This window comes from Ptiloglossa arizonensis, chromosome 2, assembly GCF_051014685.1.
Source record: "Ptiloglossa arizonensis isolate GNS036 chromosome 2, iyPtiAriz1_principal, whole genome shotgun sequence".
NCBI lineage: Eukaryota > Metazoa > Arthropoda > Insecta > Hymenoptera > Colletidae > Ptiloglossa > Ptiloglossa arizonensis.
Window position 1 is genome coordinate 7163414 of NC_135049.1, and position 18644 is coordinate 7182057.

At 35.9% G+C, this 18644-nt stretch overlaps 1 protein-coding gene across 5 annotated transcripts in view; it reads right to left on the reverse strand.

Annotated features, from left to right (window-relative positions):
* Nucleotides 1–18644, reverse strand: part of Heph (polypyrimidine tract-binding protein 1 heph) — a 739001-nt gene that overhangs the window by 14477 nt on the left and 705880 nt on the right. For all 5 annotated transcript variants that reach the window (XM_076327578.1, XM_076327577.1, XM_076327575.1 and 2 more), the window contains one exon: nucleotides 3114–3342. In XM_076327578.1, coding sequence (XP_076183693.1) covers nucleotides 3114–3342 — 229 coding nt within the window. The remainder of the gene's footprint in view (nucleotides 1–3113; nucleotides 3343–18644) is intronic.

Genomic DNA, 18644 nt, shown 5'->3' on the forward strand with positions numbered 1-18644 from the left:
TGTCGTTTGTTCGGTGGGAACTAATAGTTAATTCTAGTAGCATAAGTGAGAGTAAACCTTATAGTAAATAATGTCAGTATCCTGTATAAAGCAGTCACAGTAGCGGACTATAGTGAAATCCATAACACCTAGTCATTAGTTAGGTTAATTCTAGTAGCATAAGTGACACTCTTGATAGTAAACAATGTCAGTATCCTGTACAAAGCAGTCACAGTAGCGGACTATAGTGAAATCCATAACACCTAATTATTAGTTAGGTTAATTCTAGTAGCATAAGTGACACTCTTGATAGTAAACAATGTCAGTATCCTGTACAAAGCAGTCACAGTAACGGACTATAGTGAAATTCGTAACACCTAGTCATTAGCTAGGTTAATTCTAGTAGCATAAGTGACACTCTTGATAGTAAACAATGTCAGTATCCTGTACAAAACAGTCACAGTAGCGGACTATAGTGAAATCCATAACACCTAATTATTAGTTAGGTTAATTCTAGTAGCATAAGTGACACTCTTGATAGTAAACAATGTCAGTATCCTATACAAAACAGTCACAGTAGCGGACTATAGTGAAATCCATAACACCTAGTCGTTAGTTAGGTTAATTCTAGTAGCATAAGTGACACTCTTAATAGTAAACAATGTCAGTATCCTATAGAAAACAGTCACAGTAGCGAACTATAGTGAAATTCGTAACACCTAATCATTAGCTAGGTGCACGCGTATTCGACTTATTTTTAAATATATTTTTTCCGAAAATGATGCTTGCCAGGTAATTTTGTTTTTTTAATTTTATTTTAAGTAATAAGTTCTTTCTGATCTCATTTGTACCACGACTTACGGACTACCCTGTATTTATCGACACTGAATCAAATTTTATTATTATTTAAATTTAATTTTATTAACTGAATCATACTTATATTTACTGAAACCTATCAGTGCTATTTAAATATCATTTATCACTAATCTTTGTCGATAGTAATTATTCATCTATTATTATCAATTCTGGATTGCATTACGAAGACGTTGAAATGTTTAAAATGAAATTTCATACACTTTTTATGCGGTGCGTTGAATTATTTTTATTAATAGATAACAATGTTGTAAAATGAGAGCAAATAGGAGCAATTAGACAGGAAAAGCCTTTTAATCGTGTTCCGATTTCGATTATCAAAAAACTTGCTACATAATTTTTATTTTTAATTTCACTTCTCACAAGCAAACACTTCAAACAAATTATTAAGTATGTTACCTAAGACTGTTATCCATAATTTCTCGATGATACTTTCAGACAAGAAAATTGTCCCATGTACTTCAACAACGATTGAAGAGCAAAAGGAAAAACCAAATATATGTTTCATAAAATATTGTAAAAAGGTATTTCGTAAATACCTTGAAAATTCGAATAATTAAATAAATTCCATTATGCAGCAATTTTCTCGAAAAACTAGACCACAAACGAGTCGGTCGAGTCTCGATTAAAAATAGACGTAGAGGGATACGGTTAACGTGAAGTTGCTCCATTCCTTTCCCCCGCCTCTCCCTCTTTTTTCACGAAAAACAGAAACGTTTTAAAAAGCAAACCGAGTAGCCCCCGCGGGTTGGTACGGGCGATGTAATGGAAACACACAGGATAACAATGGCCGGACGAAAATCCGGGGGAATTCAATCTTCATAATGAAAAAAACAGGCACGCTCCAGCAATTTCCTGTTAAACTTGCGGACCTCGGTTACGAACTTGTCGGAAATTTAATTTCATAGATACTTCGCCGGCTCGAGACAGTTGCTTCTTCATTATTGTATTTCACGCTATTATTACTGGGGTTCGCATAGCCAGGGTGTTAATTAAATTTTATCTTAACGACGTTATCGTCCCTTAATCATCGGATGAATAGGGAGGAGAATCACGAGGATGTTAAAAGTTGCGAATAGTTATGGTTAAGGGAGCGTATCGCGAGATCAAGGGACAAAGAAATTTACAGGAAACGGAAGCGAATTTTTAAGACACGCGGGAAGTTAAATTGTATTTGACAGTAGTCGGATGAAAGTCAATCGACTACAAAATGTCCCGAACATCACCAGTCGATTTCAATTTCGCGCTATTTTTGAAACGTCGAACCGATTAACCTGAGACTTGACGTATGTTATTTAGACAGATGGGAAATTAATCGTGGAAAAGTACACGGCGAATGAATGCGTGTAAATTATTCAGGCGTATTGTGAAAAATCGCGATCTTTAACGTTAACGATTCGGGAACTTCGTAATCGTTTCTCGCGAAATCATGTGCAGGCAAAAAGCACTGTGCAAAGTTTGGTCGCTAGATTTGTCGAAAGTAAATATTTGAATTGAAAATATGCTATTAAAAATGATAATGAAGAAAATTTTTATTACGTTGACGTTTCTAAACTACTATTGTGATTATACTGGAACACAATTGTCAGGTTTATCGTGAATAATTTTGAAGAAAATCTGACACGATACGAATTGCATTTGATTAAATTTTCTGCGACAGGAAGAAGATGATTCAAAGCAAATTTAAAAACAAGGAACAATTAGCAATTTGTTTCTTGATGTATCGTTTAATCAGTAGAACGTATTCCAAATAAAAAGATGTAACTTTTAGAAGTAGTTGGTGGCTCAGAAATGAAAGTAATGCTCCTAGAATGAATTTTTTCAGTTAACATTTCAACTAAGTATTCTTTCATGAAGTATTCGACATTAAGAAATTATGTTTTTGTGATAAGTAATTAATAAGTAAACGAAAATCATTATTATGGATATTTCATTTCTCAGTTCGTCGTATAACGACACATAATATTTGAAAATCTTGTTGCGTTGGTGATTCACTGATTATTTTAAAGCAAGAATAACTATTATAAAATTGATTATTATACATACGAACTTTGTAAGAATTTTGTATCAATTATATTTGTATGGTAAATGTTCTTAATATTTAGTCTGTCGTGTCAGGATTGAACTTATACAGTTGAAAATTTCCCAATCTGAACTCAGTAATTAATTACATAAATGATTGGTCAGGTGTCTACCATCGATTAAATATATGTATATTTTCATGGATTTCGTTCGAACTAATGAAAATCCTTACTACTAACCAGGTATTCTGGCGCGTGGTTGTGATCCAGCACCCATCAACAATTGTGGAAGAAGCTCACCACCGAGAGCAAGGGATGCTGCATCCAAATTCGCGTCACCAGTGGGGAGAGTTGGATTGGTGTAATCTCGCGACTTGTCGTTGTTGTATTTCACGTTCAAATTTTGCATCTTGCTGTAATCGATGCGTAACGTGCAGCAGGAATTATAGATGTTCTGGCCTTCCAGCGCCTGGAACAAAAAAATACAGGAAAACAATTTACAAAAAAAAAAAGATTAATTTTCAATAAGAATGAAAAGAGGTCTTCCACCGAACTAAAAATGTTTGAATTTGAAGAGTTTACGAGAGTTGAAACAAATAATTCGAACATTGAAATTTGAGAAATAAATATATCGTACTAAAAAATGCAATAGTTTGCAAAAATACGTTAAGAGCAAAAATAATCGATCGTAAAAAAAAATTTGACTTTTGTAACTGTAAATTTTCGTAGAAGAAATTCTTTTCTTTCTGATAGCTTGTATATTTCTGGCTCTAATCATAATTCAACCGTCATACGAACAAAACAGTTCTTCTTGTCAAAGCTCGACTACAATTCAGCAATTACATTGATTAGACTCCTCCCAGATGCGAGTTACCGCAAAATACAAAACCCAAGTTCCCTTACCCGAACGAAAACCAATTACCCCCATAGTAATTAAATCAAAATCACATTGCTCCCCCCGTTGATCCTCCGTTTTCCCTCTAAAACAAATCACCAAAGCAAACCTATTGGATTAATAATCTCCGGCTGAATGTAGATTGGTTTTTGTACCTCGGGCGACTACGGCTCGTTGGCGTCTACAAAATCAATTGACTGCTCAAGGCCATAAAGGGTTATCCCCCACCATATCGTTAGCCTACTTTGTAATTCTATTTCTGATATCGGTGTATAAATCTACAGGTACATTACTTTTTATCTATCAAATAGTGAAACAAGTTTGTACGATATCGAGATAGAGATATGATCTTAAATAGCCAAACGTGCCCTTTCTATAGTCCATGTAAAGAGACTGTGATACCAATGTTTACATTAACGCCTGTGTGATCATTAAAATGGTCTGTAGCTATTAATCTATTTTCTCGAGCATCAGGAACGACTCTCACTCAGTTGTAGAGGATTTTTTTCTCTGCTCAGAATAAACTAAACGGTTTGAAAGAACTTTAGAAATTCACACTGCATGTCTTCCTTTGAGCAGCTTGGCTCAATTCGAATCATTCGATTTCCCTCAAGTTGCTCGGTTTATTCGAACGGTTCGATTGTTTTTTAACATTAAATTTACCAACCAGTCGAAATGACTGGTTTCAACTGTTTTCATGATAAAATTTACTTTAAATTCCATGTTTTCTGAAGACATGATTTTTCTATTCTACGTATGTGATCAATTATATAAATTCTTCTTTTCCCTTATCGATTGATTTTCTTTTAGGTATATATAAGGTATACCTTAATATTACGAAATTTGTCGGTAGTTCTAGCGTTAAACAAACCGAACATTATTCGGTCGATGGTAGTGGTCGAAGTAGCAATAGTTTAAACAGCGATTCAAAATAAACGTTTAGTAACAAAAAATGATTTTGTCTAACTTATTTCATTCATTCCGTTATTATTCTATATTTGTCTTGTACTTCTATAAGAAATGATTGTTCGAAAACATAGTTTCTTTATTATGCGTGCATTTAAGTGTAAGTCAAATAATTTAAATACCAAAAAAGTAAGAATGAAGTTTATAAAAAGTGTTCTATATGATCATTCGTTGGATAAACGAGTTGGATAAACTATAACCATATAAACAGAGTAAATCGACCAAGACGTATGAGATTTTACTTCATCTCTTGAGAATTACCGAAAATCTCAAACTGTCCACCCTAATTCATCCTAATAGAAACGAAAAAGTGGAATATCCTTCTCGGTTCATTCTACAGAATACTAATTACGTAATCATCCGTTCAATCGTGTCTGTAAAGCGATACAGGCATACAATGGAAAAAGCATATAGATGAATCAAAGTGTGGCCATAAGCTACTTATTTCAACGCCGCTCTATTCGATCCCTGTTAACAGTAGAACTATCGATAGATTTTAGTATATTAAGATATTCCTCGTACGTGTCTCAGGAAATCGATGATTGAGGAAAAAGAGGAACATATAAGATTGATTGTAGAATAAAATAAGTCGTAACGTCTTTTGAAAATATGCTATGGAATTGAAAATAAATTTCTTTGTAAAAACAGTTGAAACCAGTCATTTCGACCGGTTGGTAAATCCAGTGTTAATAAAGACTACCAATGCACCCAATGTAGTTGTAACGATGCATCTCGGTTAGAAAGGCGCGGTTAATTATGTATGCACGTTCAAGTTCGTATGTATGCAAGTACACAAGCTGACGCACACACCTGCAACGTGTCCAAACAAACTTAGCCGCGTGTTTGACGTGCGTACGCACCGCTTGCCCTGCATTGTTGCAACATGCACGCGTATGCACGCGAACTACACGTACATTTGCCTGTATCTCTCTGCAGGCCATTTACACGGGCTAATGAATTTCATACATAATTACCAAGTGGCCTGCGTACAGGTGGCCCGTGGCGTTACCCGTGGGTTAAGGGTATCTTTCAGTGGAATTATGGAATCTACCACATGAATCAGGAGAGAAGGATTCAAATTATGGTAACCGGTACTTGAGATACGTCAGATAAATGCTAGAACAAACGGAGAATGTTCTGTCCCGAGATCTTATTGTTCAGTCGTCTATTATATATTCGAATTCAGAAACCACATTACTGGAGGGATTAAGGTAAGGTAGTTGGGAATCTCTTACCATTGGTGGATCGTACATTTCATATAGGGTAATGCGTCTTGGATAGTAATCAGCCTCTTCGAAAATAAATGTCCGATAATTAAGAAGTAATAACCTAATCGCCTAAAATATGCTGGTGATCAAACTGTACCTCCACTTTCGGTATATACAGTTTCATGTCTCTAATGATAATACTGTGAACTACAACAAATTCGTGTTCTAATTGGCTTCTCTCGAATCCTACAGGGTGTCCCAATCATCACCGGTCGATTTGAATTTCACGTTATTTTTAAAACGTCAAACCGATTAACCTGAAACTTGACACGTGTCGTCTAAACAGATGGGACATTAATCGTGGAAAAGTACACGGTGAAAGAACGCGTGCAAATTATTACGTAATTTCTCGAAGAGGTGATGTCAATTGTCTGCCAAGATCGTGCGATTTCACACCTTTGGACTTTTTTCTTCGGGGTCACGTGAAAGGTAAGGTTCATGTCGACAATCCAGAGACAATTCCAGAGTCGAAAGACAACATTGAACGTGTCATTGATGAAATTGATCCGAGTTTGCGCGAAAACGTCATGACAAATTTTGGGAAAAGATTGGTGGTCTGTAAAAAAAGTCGAGGCGGCCATTTGGAAGGTATCTTGTTTCATTATTGTGACATTGTTGTGTATACAGTCATTGTTGGAAAATCGTCGAAGCGTGTCGTGTCGCGTAAAATAAGAATAGTGTAGTCAGCGTGGTTAGCTCAGTTATTAATTGTGTACTTTGTTAATGTATTGTTCCTACTACTACCTCGTTCAATACACGTATATCCTAGAACTTTATTCACCTTTATTTTATAATCATCAACGCTAAATAAATTCCTGCATTATTAACTTCCAAGTTTGTACTTTTAAATGAAAAGAAAAATATCAAGATTATTTGAACCGTTTGAGTTATATTCGACAAATAAATCGACTAATGATGATTGAGACATCCTATATATTCTCATACACGTTCAGTCCCTTTCGTTCTTATCCTTAACCTTTCTCACTTCATGCATCTGATCACGTTCACCTAAAATTCCTCAGTCTAGCGGCATCTAAATTGTTAGCCTTTCACACCTTAGTTCGGACACCTTGTCGTTACGTTTAAACGCTCTTCTTTCACGTCTCGTAAACACTTCACTCGCTCGTCCATCTCAAACACTTCACATTTTCTCGGAAACCATACACAGAACCATTCGTTCCCACGCATTAACACATACCGTTAAATGTATTATCAACTCTGAAAGGATTTTCCAGATTTAAGGTATAATAATTTCTAACGTTAACTGGAATGAATATTTTTATCCTTTAAAGGCTCCAAGCATTTCGTTAACAGTGAAATATTCGCTAAATAGGTATAGTTTCTCACAATGTTCAACGAAATTTACAAAATTTCGTTACGTGACATTTTATATAAATTTCTCTGGTTATTTCCAGTACGTGTGCACCTAACGTATTTCACTGCAAATGACTACAGTAATTCTTTTTGGGTAGGATACAATATCAGGTATTATTTATTCTCAATAATTACTTATTAATGCGTTCTTAAAGTGCATGGAAGAGATTTTAAACGTTTGTAGTGGATTCCGTAATGTTAGTTATCAATTATGTGCACGTGTACTAGATTTATTTTCAAAGGCATTTTTCTCGAAAATGAAGCTCCAATGCATATTCTATATTTTTCTTCTTTGAACTATGAAATCTCCTTGCACCCATTTGTGTCACGAATTTTAGGCCACAGTGTATATACATACACTTTTGTAAACTCAACATTTCTACAATGCTAATGTAGAAATCTTAAATTTCCCAACTCTCACCAGACTTCGCTTGTTTTTTTTTATTCCTCGCATTTCTTCTAAACTCTTTTTCAAATCAACAACTTTACCAGAATAAATCACTATTGCGATTTCACACTAAAACTACCGATAGATTCCAGTATATTAAGATGTTCCTTATACGTATCACAGGAAAATCGATGATTGAGGAAAAAGAGGAATTTATGAAATAGATTATACGTATAAAACAGAAAAAGTCATAACGTCTTTTGAAAATATGCTACAGAATTTTAAATAAATTTCTTGTAAAGCACCAGTCACTCTGACCGGTTGGTAATTCTAGTGTTACTCCATCAATCGAAAGTCCTGTATTTCTTAATGGATCAACTGTACCAAATCGAGTTATCTATTAGTTCAAAGTCCCAAGATTTTAACTTATTTATGTTAAACGACCTTCTATTTGAAACTGTTGTAACGTACAAACCTATCTGAAAAATTTCGGAGTGTCTCTCCAACTGTCCAATTTCTTGCAGCAATAATTCTTTAGGCTGTACGTATTTTGTAAGCAAAGAACAGTTTATTTTTCCAAACACAATAAAGAAATTGCTTTCAGGTTTCTTCTTGAAGACGTCCACGAAATATCGTCTCCGAGAGCGAACATTGTCGGGTCTCTGTAGCGAAATTGATTCGATTAGCAGCAACGAGATATCGCTTTGGCTCGCCTGATATTCTGCGTTCCGTTTTCGTTAACGAGAAAGTCACGCGGTGAACTCTTCCCCTCTACCCCTCCCCCTTGGTTAAACTATTTTTAAAGCTTGACGCGACTCGTTTGAACCGGCCATGATATTAAAATAATTTAATTTCAGATATTCAGAGAACTTTGTTAACCCAGATTACGTATTCTTTGTACGTCAGCGAATTGCAGGTTGTCGTTTTGGCAGGCTGATGAAAAAAGGGAATATTGCGTCGCGGATTATGCACAGCTCCGCGTTGCCACGCGTTTCTAACGGAATTTTAATTTTCAAACTCGATTTCGCTTCCGCGCGAGTAATCAGTTTAAAATTATTTCAGTCTCAGCGGTTCCCTACTTTTCGCGTAAGCAATTAATTAACCGAACCGCTTTCTGTAAAGTCACGTTAATAATTATAACGTTCCGTCAGAATTCCTTCCTCGGAAATTAACAGGGATTAAGAAACAGTCCTCGCTAACAAACTCGGAGAACAATCGAAAATTAAATCGTAAATTTGATATAGGAACTCTGTAACATGTTTGCTCGTGACATGTACGTGCGTCGCGAATAAAGTCGCAGGAAACGGTGTTTCCTAGTGGATTTTTATTTACAACATTTTCATTCCTTTCGTTGGGTCAACTCGAATCGCGAACAGCAAATATTGACACAAACGAGAAATGACACTGATGACAGAAGGAAAAGAAACGAGAAAGGTTCGACCTATCGTTCCTTGCCTGCTGAGGAAATGATTGGTGTAATTTTCTGTTAAAATTATAGTTATTAAAGTTAACGGTAAAAAATTAACGAAATTTTGAAAAGTGCTTCGAATGTACGCAAGGTTCAAGAAAATCCAAAATGTTCCACTAATCAGTGTTCGATTTCCGGTAGAATAAATTTATTAGCAGTCGAGTGATCGTGAATCGCGAATCATTGGTTCAGTTTACGCAAACAGTTCTAAGAAATGGTAGGGTTAGGTCTGGGTCAAAGAATCATTTGTAGGGTTCCTAAAAATTAAGGAGATATTCTCATTTGGAAGGTTGAGAAATTTGAATTTTTTTCACTTCATTTTTCGAAGTATTGTACACTCGAGTGTCTAGTCACAAAATTTTGCATCCCAATTCAACCGAACGAGGAAAACCCTGCTTTTTAAATCGATTGCCATAATGTCTCAGACTGGATTGACGATCTTCAAATTTTACACATACTTTAACCTAATCAAAATTATGCCAATATCTCTAATAGTTTCTGTTTCATTAGCCAAAGAAATAAAAAATTGTGTAACTTTTTACTTTATACGATTGCCATTTTGTCGAAGAAGTTTTCCTTCGTTATGTTTCAAGCGATGGTGACTGATCTATAGATTAAAATTGTTTTTGAATTAGTTTCGGTGAATACGATGGCACAAATTGTGGCAGCTGTTTCAACTACTATACTGCGGAAAACATGCAATTGTTTAAATAACAGTAGTTAAGATAATGCTGTAAAAATTTAAACGCTTTATCTCGAAATACGATCGATAACGTGTACAAAGTTTCGAGACGATCGCTTCGTAATTAGAAAAAGTATTTATACCAAAAATTGTTTTTAAAACGACAGCTCCGAATGGGAATACTCCGTTATATTCTCATATCTTAGACGCACAAAGTAACGATCTGAAAAACAGAAATATTAATTATACTCGTCGAACGACAATATCGTATCGAGTGTGGGCACAAAGGAAGAGAGAACGAGATACGTGGTTACTCGTTCACGGGCTTGAAGAATTACAGCAATGAAGACACGCTGCTCCGTGTCGACTTTTTTCGGCGTCATTACGAAACCCATCGACGAGGAAAAGTTCAAGCTCAACACCGAGACAGCCGGTGAAGCGTGATTTCCGACCGTCGGAGAGATTTCGCGAATTTTCGCGACCGTCTACCGCTACCGTGCACGCCGGCTAATAAAACGCGGCGCGGACTCGAATTTTCCTCCTGTAATCGAATTCGCTGGCAACGCAGAGAACTGGTTCATCCGCTCTCGAACGACCAAAGAAATTCGATTACCGCGAGAGCGTTTCTACCGTTCCTGCATCGATTGTTTACCACGCGTCCCCACTCCCGCCATTTTCCACCGAGCGAAAATCCGTTTTTTCTTCCCGCAACCACCGGAGCCAACTCACAGGACAACTTCTCCGCGCCCCCATCCACAACCAGAAAAAAGCCTTTGTCGGTTCGTTTCTGCCGGCGGGGTCACGAATGCGATTTTACAATTTAACGGAAGTCACAGAAACACAGCCATAAAGCGAACGCTGAAACGTTTTTACCACGTTGCAAGGGGCCAAGCCGAGCATTTTTGCGAAACCGAATCGTGAAAAAATGTGCTATTATCTCGTACCCTGCTGTTCCTGTGTCGAAGGGTAACCGCACGGGGTTCAATATTTTTCACCAACCACGCTGAATACCCGCTCCGAAACGAACTTTTCTCCAGCCTCTGTGTCAGGATCCTGATGCACCGGCGGTTTGCGTTGCGTTTTGCGGAATCATATTCGAACTGACTAACCAGTCGAGGACTCTTTTCTATCAACGAAAAATTACCTCCTTTATCTTCATTCCTTCGTTTACCTTGTTTGCTGATCCGAGCTGTCTCTCTTTAACACTAGATTTACCAACCAGTCAAAATGACTAGCTTCCTTTGACTGGTTTTAGAAAGAAATTTATTTTAACACGTTGAGCGCAACGCCAATTTTGCTATCCTTTCCGTTTCAGGTGTTTTCAGTGTTGCGGCACGCAAAAATCGGTGCAGTCCGTCGAGCCCTACGTTTTATGGCGGGATTAGTACGGGTGCCGAGCATGTCATCGGCGCACGTGCTACCCCCCGTCAACCAACTACCCTGCCTGGGTTCTTGGAAGGCTGCTAAGCAGCTGCAAGTAATTAAGGCGACTTTCGCCGTTTTATGATTTTTAGTAATTTTGACTTCCAAGAACCCACGTTTCAAACTAACAATCCCACTCCTGGGATCCCTCTCCTGCAACTCCGCTGTCCACCTCCAAATTTCCTCGACCAATCACATCCTGAGCCGAGTGTATAAAGCGGAGGGTAGAGACGCGAAAAATGTCATTACACACTAGTCATTACAGTCATTACACCATTACACTAGTACAACTGACAAGACTTACAAGTTTGCCACAAGTCTATCACTTACAACTTACACACGAAGTCACTGACTTACATATTTGCCAGAAGTCACACTTGAACATTCTTACACTTCGCTTACACAAGTCAGACTTGAAATACAATTTCGCCAACAAGTCAGACACTCCAACTCAAAGCTTGAACTACAACTGTGCCAACAAGTTAAAACAATAATCTTCACCATCATTGTACAAAATATATTATTGTTGAACCACATCGACAATAGTGCATTTCTAATCACCAACCATCTCGAGATCTCTAACGAGCTGTTGAGAAGCGCGGACGACGAGAAGCTCCAACATCAACACCTCCCGTCGTCCAAGGCGCATCATTCAGGATAGAGAGTATGAACAAAAGGTTACTTTGTTTCCCTTTACTGTGGTATGGCGCACCTAGTGCATAAATATAGAAATTATAAACAAAAGATAATGCGAGGGGAAAGGCAAGAAGGCGAGCTCCAAAAGATGATCAGTTGGAAAAAGCATCGGAAGAGTAAAGGTCTATTCGAGCAGAGAGAATTTAGTTTCTACAATGACTACTTTTCAAACATTTTTTCACCCAAAATTCCAAAAATGTTGAGAAAACAAGTAGATAGCGATTCATCGAACGAGCTATCTGTATCGCGCAAACGTCGGTGTGTGATACGATTGCCATTTTCTGATAGTGATGCTTCATTCTATAGTTTGAACTAAGACAACTAAGAAATGTTGGAACCAGTGATATAAATGAATGGTTCGATCCGCGAGGCGACCAATCCAATATTGTATCTTTTACAAGTGTCCAAACAATCTGATGAAAATGTGTAAAATTGTAACAAAGTTGAAGATTTTTATGGACTCTTTGTCATAGATGAAAATTTTGAATGTACAAGCGAAGATACAAATATTTATGCCTCACAGACAAGAATCACTTCCAGGTGTTTAGAAAAATGGATGCCAAGAAATAAGGACGAAATAAAGCGGTTGTTTGGATTGATTTTGTGCACGGGATTAGTGAAACACCTAGCTACGTATCTGTATTTGTCGAAGGATCCATTGTTTATTGAAACGTTTACGCGGAAAATAAGGAGTAGAGACCTGTTTGAAATTTTGTCGAGAATGCTGCATTTCGCAGACAATAGAAAAGTTAATGCTTCCAATCGTTTCTCAAAGGTCGAGTTTGTCGTAGACGAATTAAATAAAAATTTTTTTAAATATTATGATCCCGTCGGATCATATTTAGACAATGCATGAAGCAAAAGAGGCACAAGTACGGGATAAAAATATTGAAATTGTGCTGCGATAACTCTTACACTTGTAGTTGTCGCATTTACACCGGAAAATCATTGGATAAAGAAAATACAACACCGACGAACGTTGTAATGAGTTTATGTGAAGGTGTGTTTGGTAAAGGCCATACTTTATGTACAGACAGTTATTACACCAGTGTGGATTTAGCGAAGAAACTCATACTAAAAAGTATGCATTTGATTGGTACCCTTCGGCTAAATCGCAAGTGCAATCCACTTGAAGTTGATGCAGCGTACAAATGCTGTTGTAGTTTAAAAGTTGAGAAGCTTTACATCTGTCCAAAGTCGTAGTCAAATAGAGTATCCGATCGAGAACATACTAATTTGTTTCCTTTCCTTGATGAAACGGATTGTTTAATTGTTAAATAATTGACTCCGGGAACTCTGCAGGAGGTAACGCACTCCGAGAAAATTTGCACGTCTCGAGTTTAGAGAAAGTTCATTGGTGCAATTAATGAAATCACAGCTGTATTTCTGAGAACAGTGAACACACGAACTGTCGCGTACGAGTTAACTTTTACGTAGATGTAGATTTCTCACATACGAATAAACAATGGATAATGTGCGTCTGAGAGGAAAATAGAAATCGGTGTATATTAGAGAGTTGAATATTTATTTGTAACAAAATAAGGTGAAGGTTGTCTCATAGCTGGAGCTTGGGAGAAGAATTGTGTTCGAAATCATTTCAAACTGTGACTATGGTATAGACTCAGCTTTACTGGATATGTATTGTATAATACGAATTACGTATAATAATAATTTGGAGTGTGCCAAAAAACGTTTTGCTTTCGTATAAAATCGACTTTCCATCTTGATCTATTTGTAGACAATTTTATCATTTGAAAAAATTCAATATTTATTTATATAATTTGAACACATTGTACTAATATTAACCAGCATTGATAGAAGATCTACCAATTCTTTCAATAATACTTTTTGATTGCTGTCTATAAAATATATCTCATTTGTTTATTTATTTCATCTTAATGCAATCTTCTACTTTTATCCCTTTAAAGGAATATATTTTAATTTAATTAATTATACTTTTATATACAATAAACTGAACTTGAAAAATATTCTAATTTATTGTGAATTACTATTCCAACGAATAGGTTGAATTTTTCTAGATGCTCGTATTGATAATTCATGAATTAATATTGTGCGATAAATTAATGGAGCACCAATTCATCGAACGAACTCACTTAAACCGTGGACGAGAAATTCAATTCACTTTCTTCTGTAGCTCCAAGCACGAGAAAGCAGAGCCCACTTTCGTCAAAATGTGAAATCATACAGAATAACATTTTTCTTCAATTGACTTTCGAAACTCTGTAAACTTCGATCAATTGCGTTTGCCGATAGAACAAGGACTTATATCTAAGAGGATTTCCGTGAAAAAACAAATTCGAAAACAGAAAGGCGAAGGAAACGGAACATTGAAAGTAAAATATAAAATCAATCTCTTAATATGTAAGTCTACTTAAATTTTGTTCAAATGTTTTGCAACGTGTTATCTCAAAATGAAGATTGCAGGTATTTCTTACTACTATCACTTTTCTCTACTAATATATCAGCATCGTTTATGATATCTTATTTGTTTCTTTTTCTTTGAAATCCTAAAATAAAAATTTTGAAACAAAATTTATCAATATATTTGTCAATAATAAATACAACAGCAAGGATAGCGTAACAACATACAATTGATACATAAGATGTTCAACCTTTAGTTACTCGGAAACTATTACATTTCAATTTTTTCAAACGATAATTGTAGACAGATTTCTGCAAAAATTCAACACATAATTTGTCCATTATGGTGATAGAAACTATTTTCAGTAACAAAAATGGAAACTGTTGAATTAGATTTTGTGTACGAAGCTTCATTTTTGAGACGAATGATTTTAAGTAAGTGTCTGCGTGTCGAGAACGTACACGCAAACATGATTCAAAGTTACTTTTCTCAAAAACCTAATCTCCCTTCTTCTAAGTAATTAAATTTACCCCAGCAATGGTTTCGGGTAAAATTGCAATTTATGCATCTAGTTCGACCGATCGATTAAACATCGTTCAACGTTATTTATCAGCGTGCACATTTCCTTCGTTTATTTTTCACATATCTCGCATAATTCGCCTGCAAATACCAATTACAGAAATATTTTCCTGTATCGAGTATCTGATTTATAAAATTCTTGCCCCAAGTGAGGAACGAGTTACGTATAGCACCGAACATGTCAATTTTACTCCCCACTGATTAGTAAACATTTGTTCGTTTCAGGGGCTTCATTTTATCGAGCTTCGTGATTCACCTCGTTTGACGATGTGTATGATGGCTCAGTATTGACGTTTCACTTGCACAGATAGCTCTTAACACTTTCTTTTTCTTCTCGACTGAAAAAAGGAGCTTAATAACGAAGGGTGCAGTTTCAATTTGAAAATTACATATTAGATTCCCTTAGCTTACCGCCAAAATTTAAGTTCATTAATTATTCAATATAATTTAACTGTTTAATTGTTTAAATATTCATAAATGAATATAAAAAGTAGCGTACATTTATGGTGCAATAAAGTTGAGTTCATAAGAGCTTATGAGTTTGAAGTGGTTTGAAAACAGAAATGGCAAAATTTTTATCTAGATAAAATTTCAAGATAAGGAACAAAAGAACAATTTTTTCTTCGTTATTTTTTGAATGAAAGTTAGAATTTTTATTGCAGAATGAAATTATATGGCACAAGTTTTATTTAATATTGAACAATTAATTAATGAACTTCAAATGAGATAAAACAGAACACTTATCTTTAGACTGTGATGGTAGAAAATCACAAAACAAAGAAAACATGGAATGGTGCATTTAAGAAATGTTTACTTTTCGGACATTGGACATTTTTCCAACATTATCAATTGACTAATAACATTGGTTCAGGTTTGTGATCGATCACGAAATGATATATTTATATACTGCTTAGAACCACGTCATACGATTTTAATGCATTTACAACTCTCGTTTAATAGAAACACTAGTGTTTTCACCCTGCTTACCTCGAATAAATATAAGAAAATTGTTGAACTAAAAATGTAATGGTTTCATATGCTTTGTAAAACTGCGCAATAAAATCGTGGCAAATTTGTTGTCTGAATAAAAACAAATCCCCACCATATTTACTTTGAAACAGTTTGATCTTTCTGTTGTATAAATAAAATTTACAGAACCTCGTTATAAATATGTGTGTTAAAACTGAATGCATTATCGGTAGTTTCAAAAACTTTTATGAGCAAAAATAGGTGTATGTCTATTGAAGAAAGACTGTCATGGTTTGCTGTTTACGGTTAGAAATAGCCTACTCGTAAGCATAACAATAACGATACTAAATACTTGAATTCAGTGTGACAAATACCTCTCTCCGTGAAAAGTCTTTTTCTCCGTACAATAGTTTCAGTTCTGATCCAAAGTCGAAGATCAACTCAAGGTACGTGTCGATTCCCTGTTTATGTCGATCGTTATTGGTATAGTTGTCAGTGACTGAGTTTCATTCTTACGTGTACGCGTGTTCAATATTTCCGGTAATTAACGACTGCAGGTGGAGCTGTTTTTCCGGTAGTTACGCTACTGGGGGCAAAAGTTTTAACGAAGTGGGCTCACAGGCTACATTAAAATAAGTTGATTTATGATATATATATATATATATATCCTGTACGCGCGCGTGGTGTATGGTTCTGGCCATTTTTTCGCCATTTTTCCGACTAGTTATTCGTTAGGGAAGTTGGATGCGCGTGTACCAAATCCTGGTACTTGAAGCTTATCGCAGCTTCCGTTTTTCTCTGGTCCATCCCGTGGTCAGTGCAAACACGTAGTACAGACAAATTTAGAGTTCGTACACGAAGCAACCAAATAGCACTTTGATGTAACGCTTGGAAAACTTGCTTTTTTGGTTCCACATACTTTTATAAGTTGGCCCTCTTTTAGTTTCGTACATAGGATGCGTCACACAAACGGGATGGGGTCGTACTTCGTCCTTTCATCGAACATAAAAAGAAAAACGATCGAAGTAAAGTTTGAATAAACCCTTGTACACTATCAGGTCCATACAGAGTTTTTTTAAAGAGAGATGATAGCGAGTTTGTTGAGAACCAGTTATGTACAAAACGTTCAATGAAAAGAGTGAACGAGATACACTTAAGGGTGTAACCAACATTTAGCATAACTAATGCATAACTAATACAAACTAACATTTATATTTTTCAGTGTATCGTCATGAGAGCATTGTCGATTGATCGGCGAGGTTTTCACAATGAAAATGGAACGAATCTTTGACTGTATTTAGGTTATTTTCACTTGTACGTTATACGAATCGTTTGTAAACAATTTTTAACCACGGAATGGGAGATATCAAGTTTTTTTTATTTTACTTTAGTGACCGTTTTGAAGTTTGGTCAGTCGGTTTTTAAATCCACAGCCACGGACGCTCGACTTGAACATAAACAGAGGTGGGGATGATTCAATACGTATTCTAGAGGCGAAACACGGCCATTTATCGAGGAGTTACCGAATACAAAGAAAGTCTACCTTTCTAGAATATCATTTATTTTATAAGTGTATCGATGCATCTGCAAAGTGCAGCAATATTTTTTCCTGAAATGGAATCATATGTGTATGTGTGTGTGTGTGTATTCTTCACGATCTTCTACGTGTCAGTAAATAAAAGAAGAATAAATACTTCGTATACTTTCACACTCGCTGAAATAGACACCATCTGAATTCACGGATTTAATCCTTCTTAAATGACTTATGTTTTAGCTATTTGTCTTTAGTTCAAAGGTCAATCAGTGAAGATCACGAGTAACCGATGTTAGCGAAGTAAATGTCTCAGTGATGTATTAAGACACATCCCTAGGGGTATGTGATATGTGAGTGATGTTGACTGACTCAGTGATTTATTATCTTTGATTGTCCTATTGTAATTGTCCATAAGGTGGAAGTGCAATTGTCTGCAAGTAATTGGTAGCTATATGAATCTAACCCAAACCTAATAGTGCTAGAAGCTTAGGCTCGACCAGCCTAAATCTCAATGGATGAAGATGACGATTAGGTGATACAAGTGTAATAGTTGTAGGTATTCAAACGAGAGAGTGAAATTTTTGCGTTGGTATGCTTGCGTGCACTGATATGTGAAGTGTATTGAACAACTGTCTGATGTATTCCATTTGAAGGTTTATGGTTTATGGCTCTACAATAATATTATTGTATTGGACGAATGTTACGAGTGGCAAGTCTATATGGTGGATTTTTAGATTCAACTCAGATATGGTAATCTTAAAAGGGTTCTGGCTTTAACAATTTACCATCCTATGTCTCTTGTTTACTGGTTAGAATCCCCCAGAAGGGTGATTCAAACGGTCATCTAATTAGATGGAAACAGATACTACTGTGATATAAATTGATTATCGAAGAATTACAAAAACTTTGCAAATTATTAGTTGTAGGCAAGATTGTAAACTATAATTCTTGGTTGCAGTGCAAAGACAGTTGCATATCATATGCACCTAGACCTAACAGTGGATAACTTAAATTACTTAGAAATGTAGGCTGATTTTTAAAAATCCTACGAGGATATATATAGAAGAAACAAGAAATATAATACATCAACAAAAACATGCAGGGTGATAAAAAAAGAGTTACGAATAACGTATATCACACTCAAGAC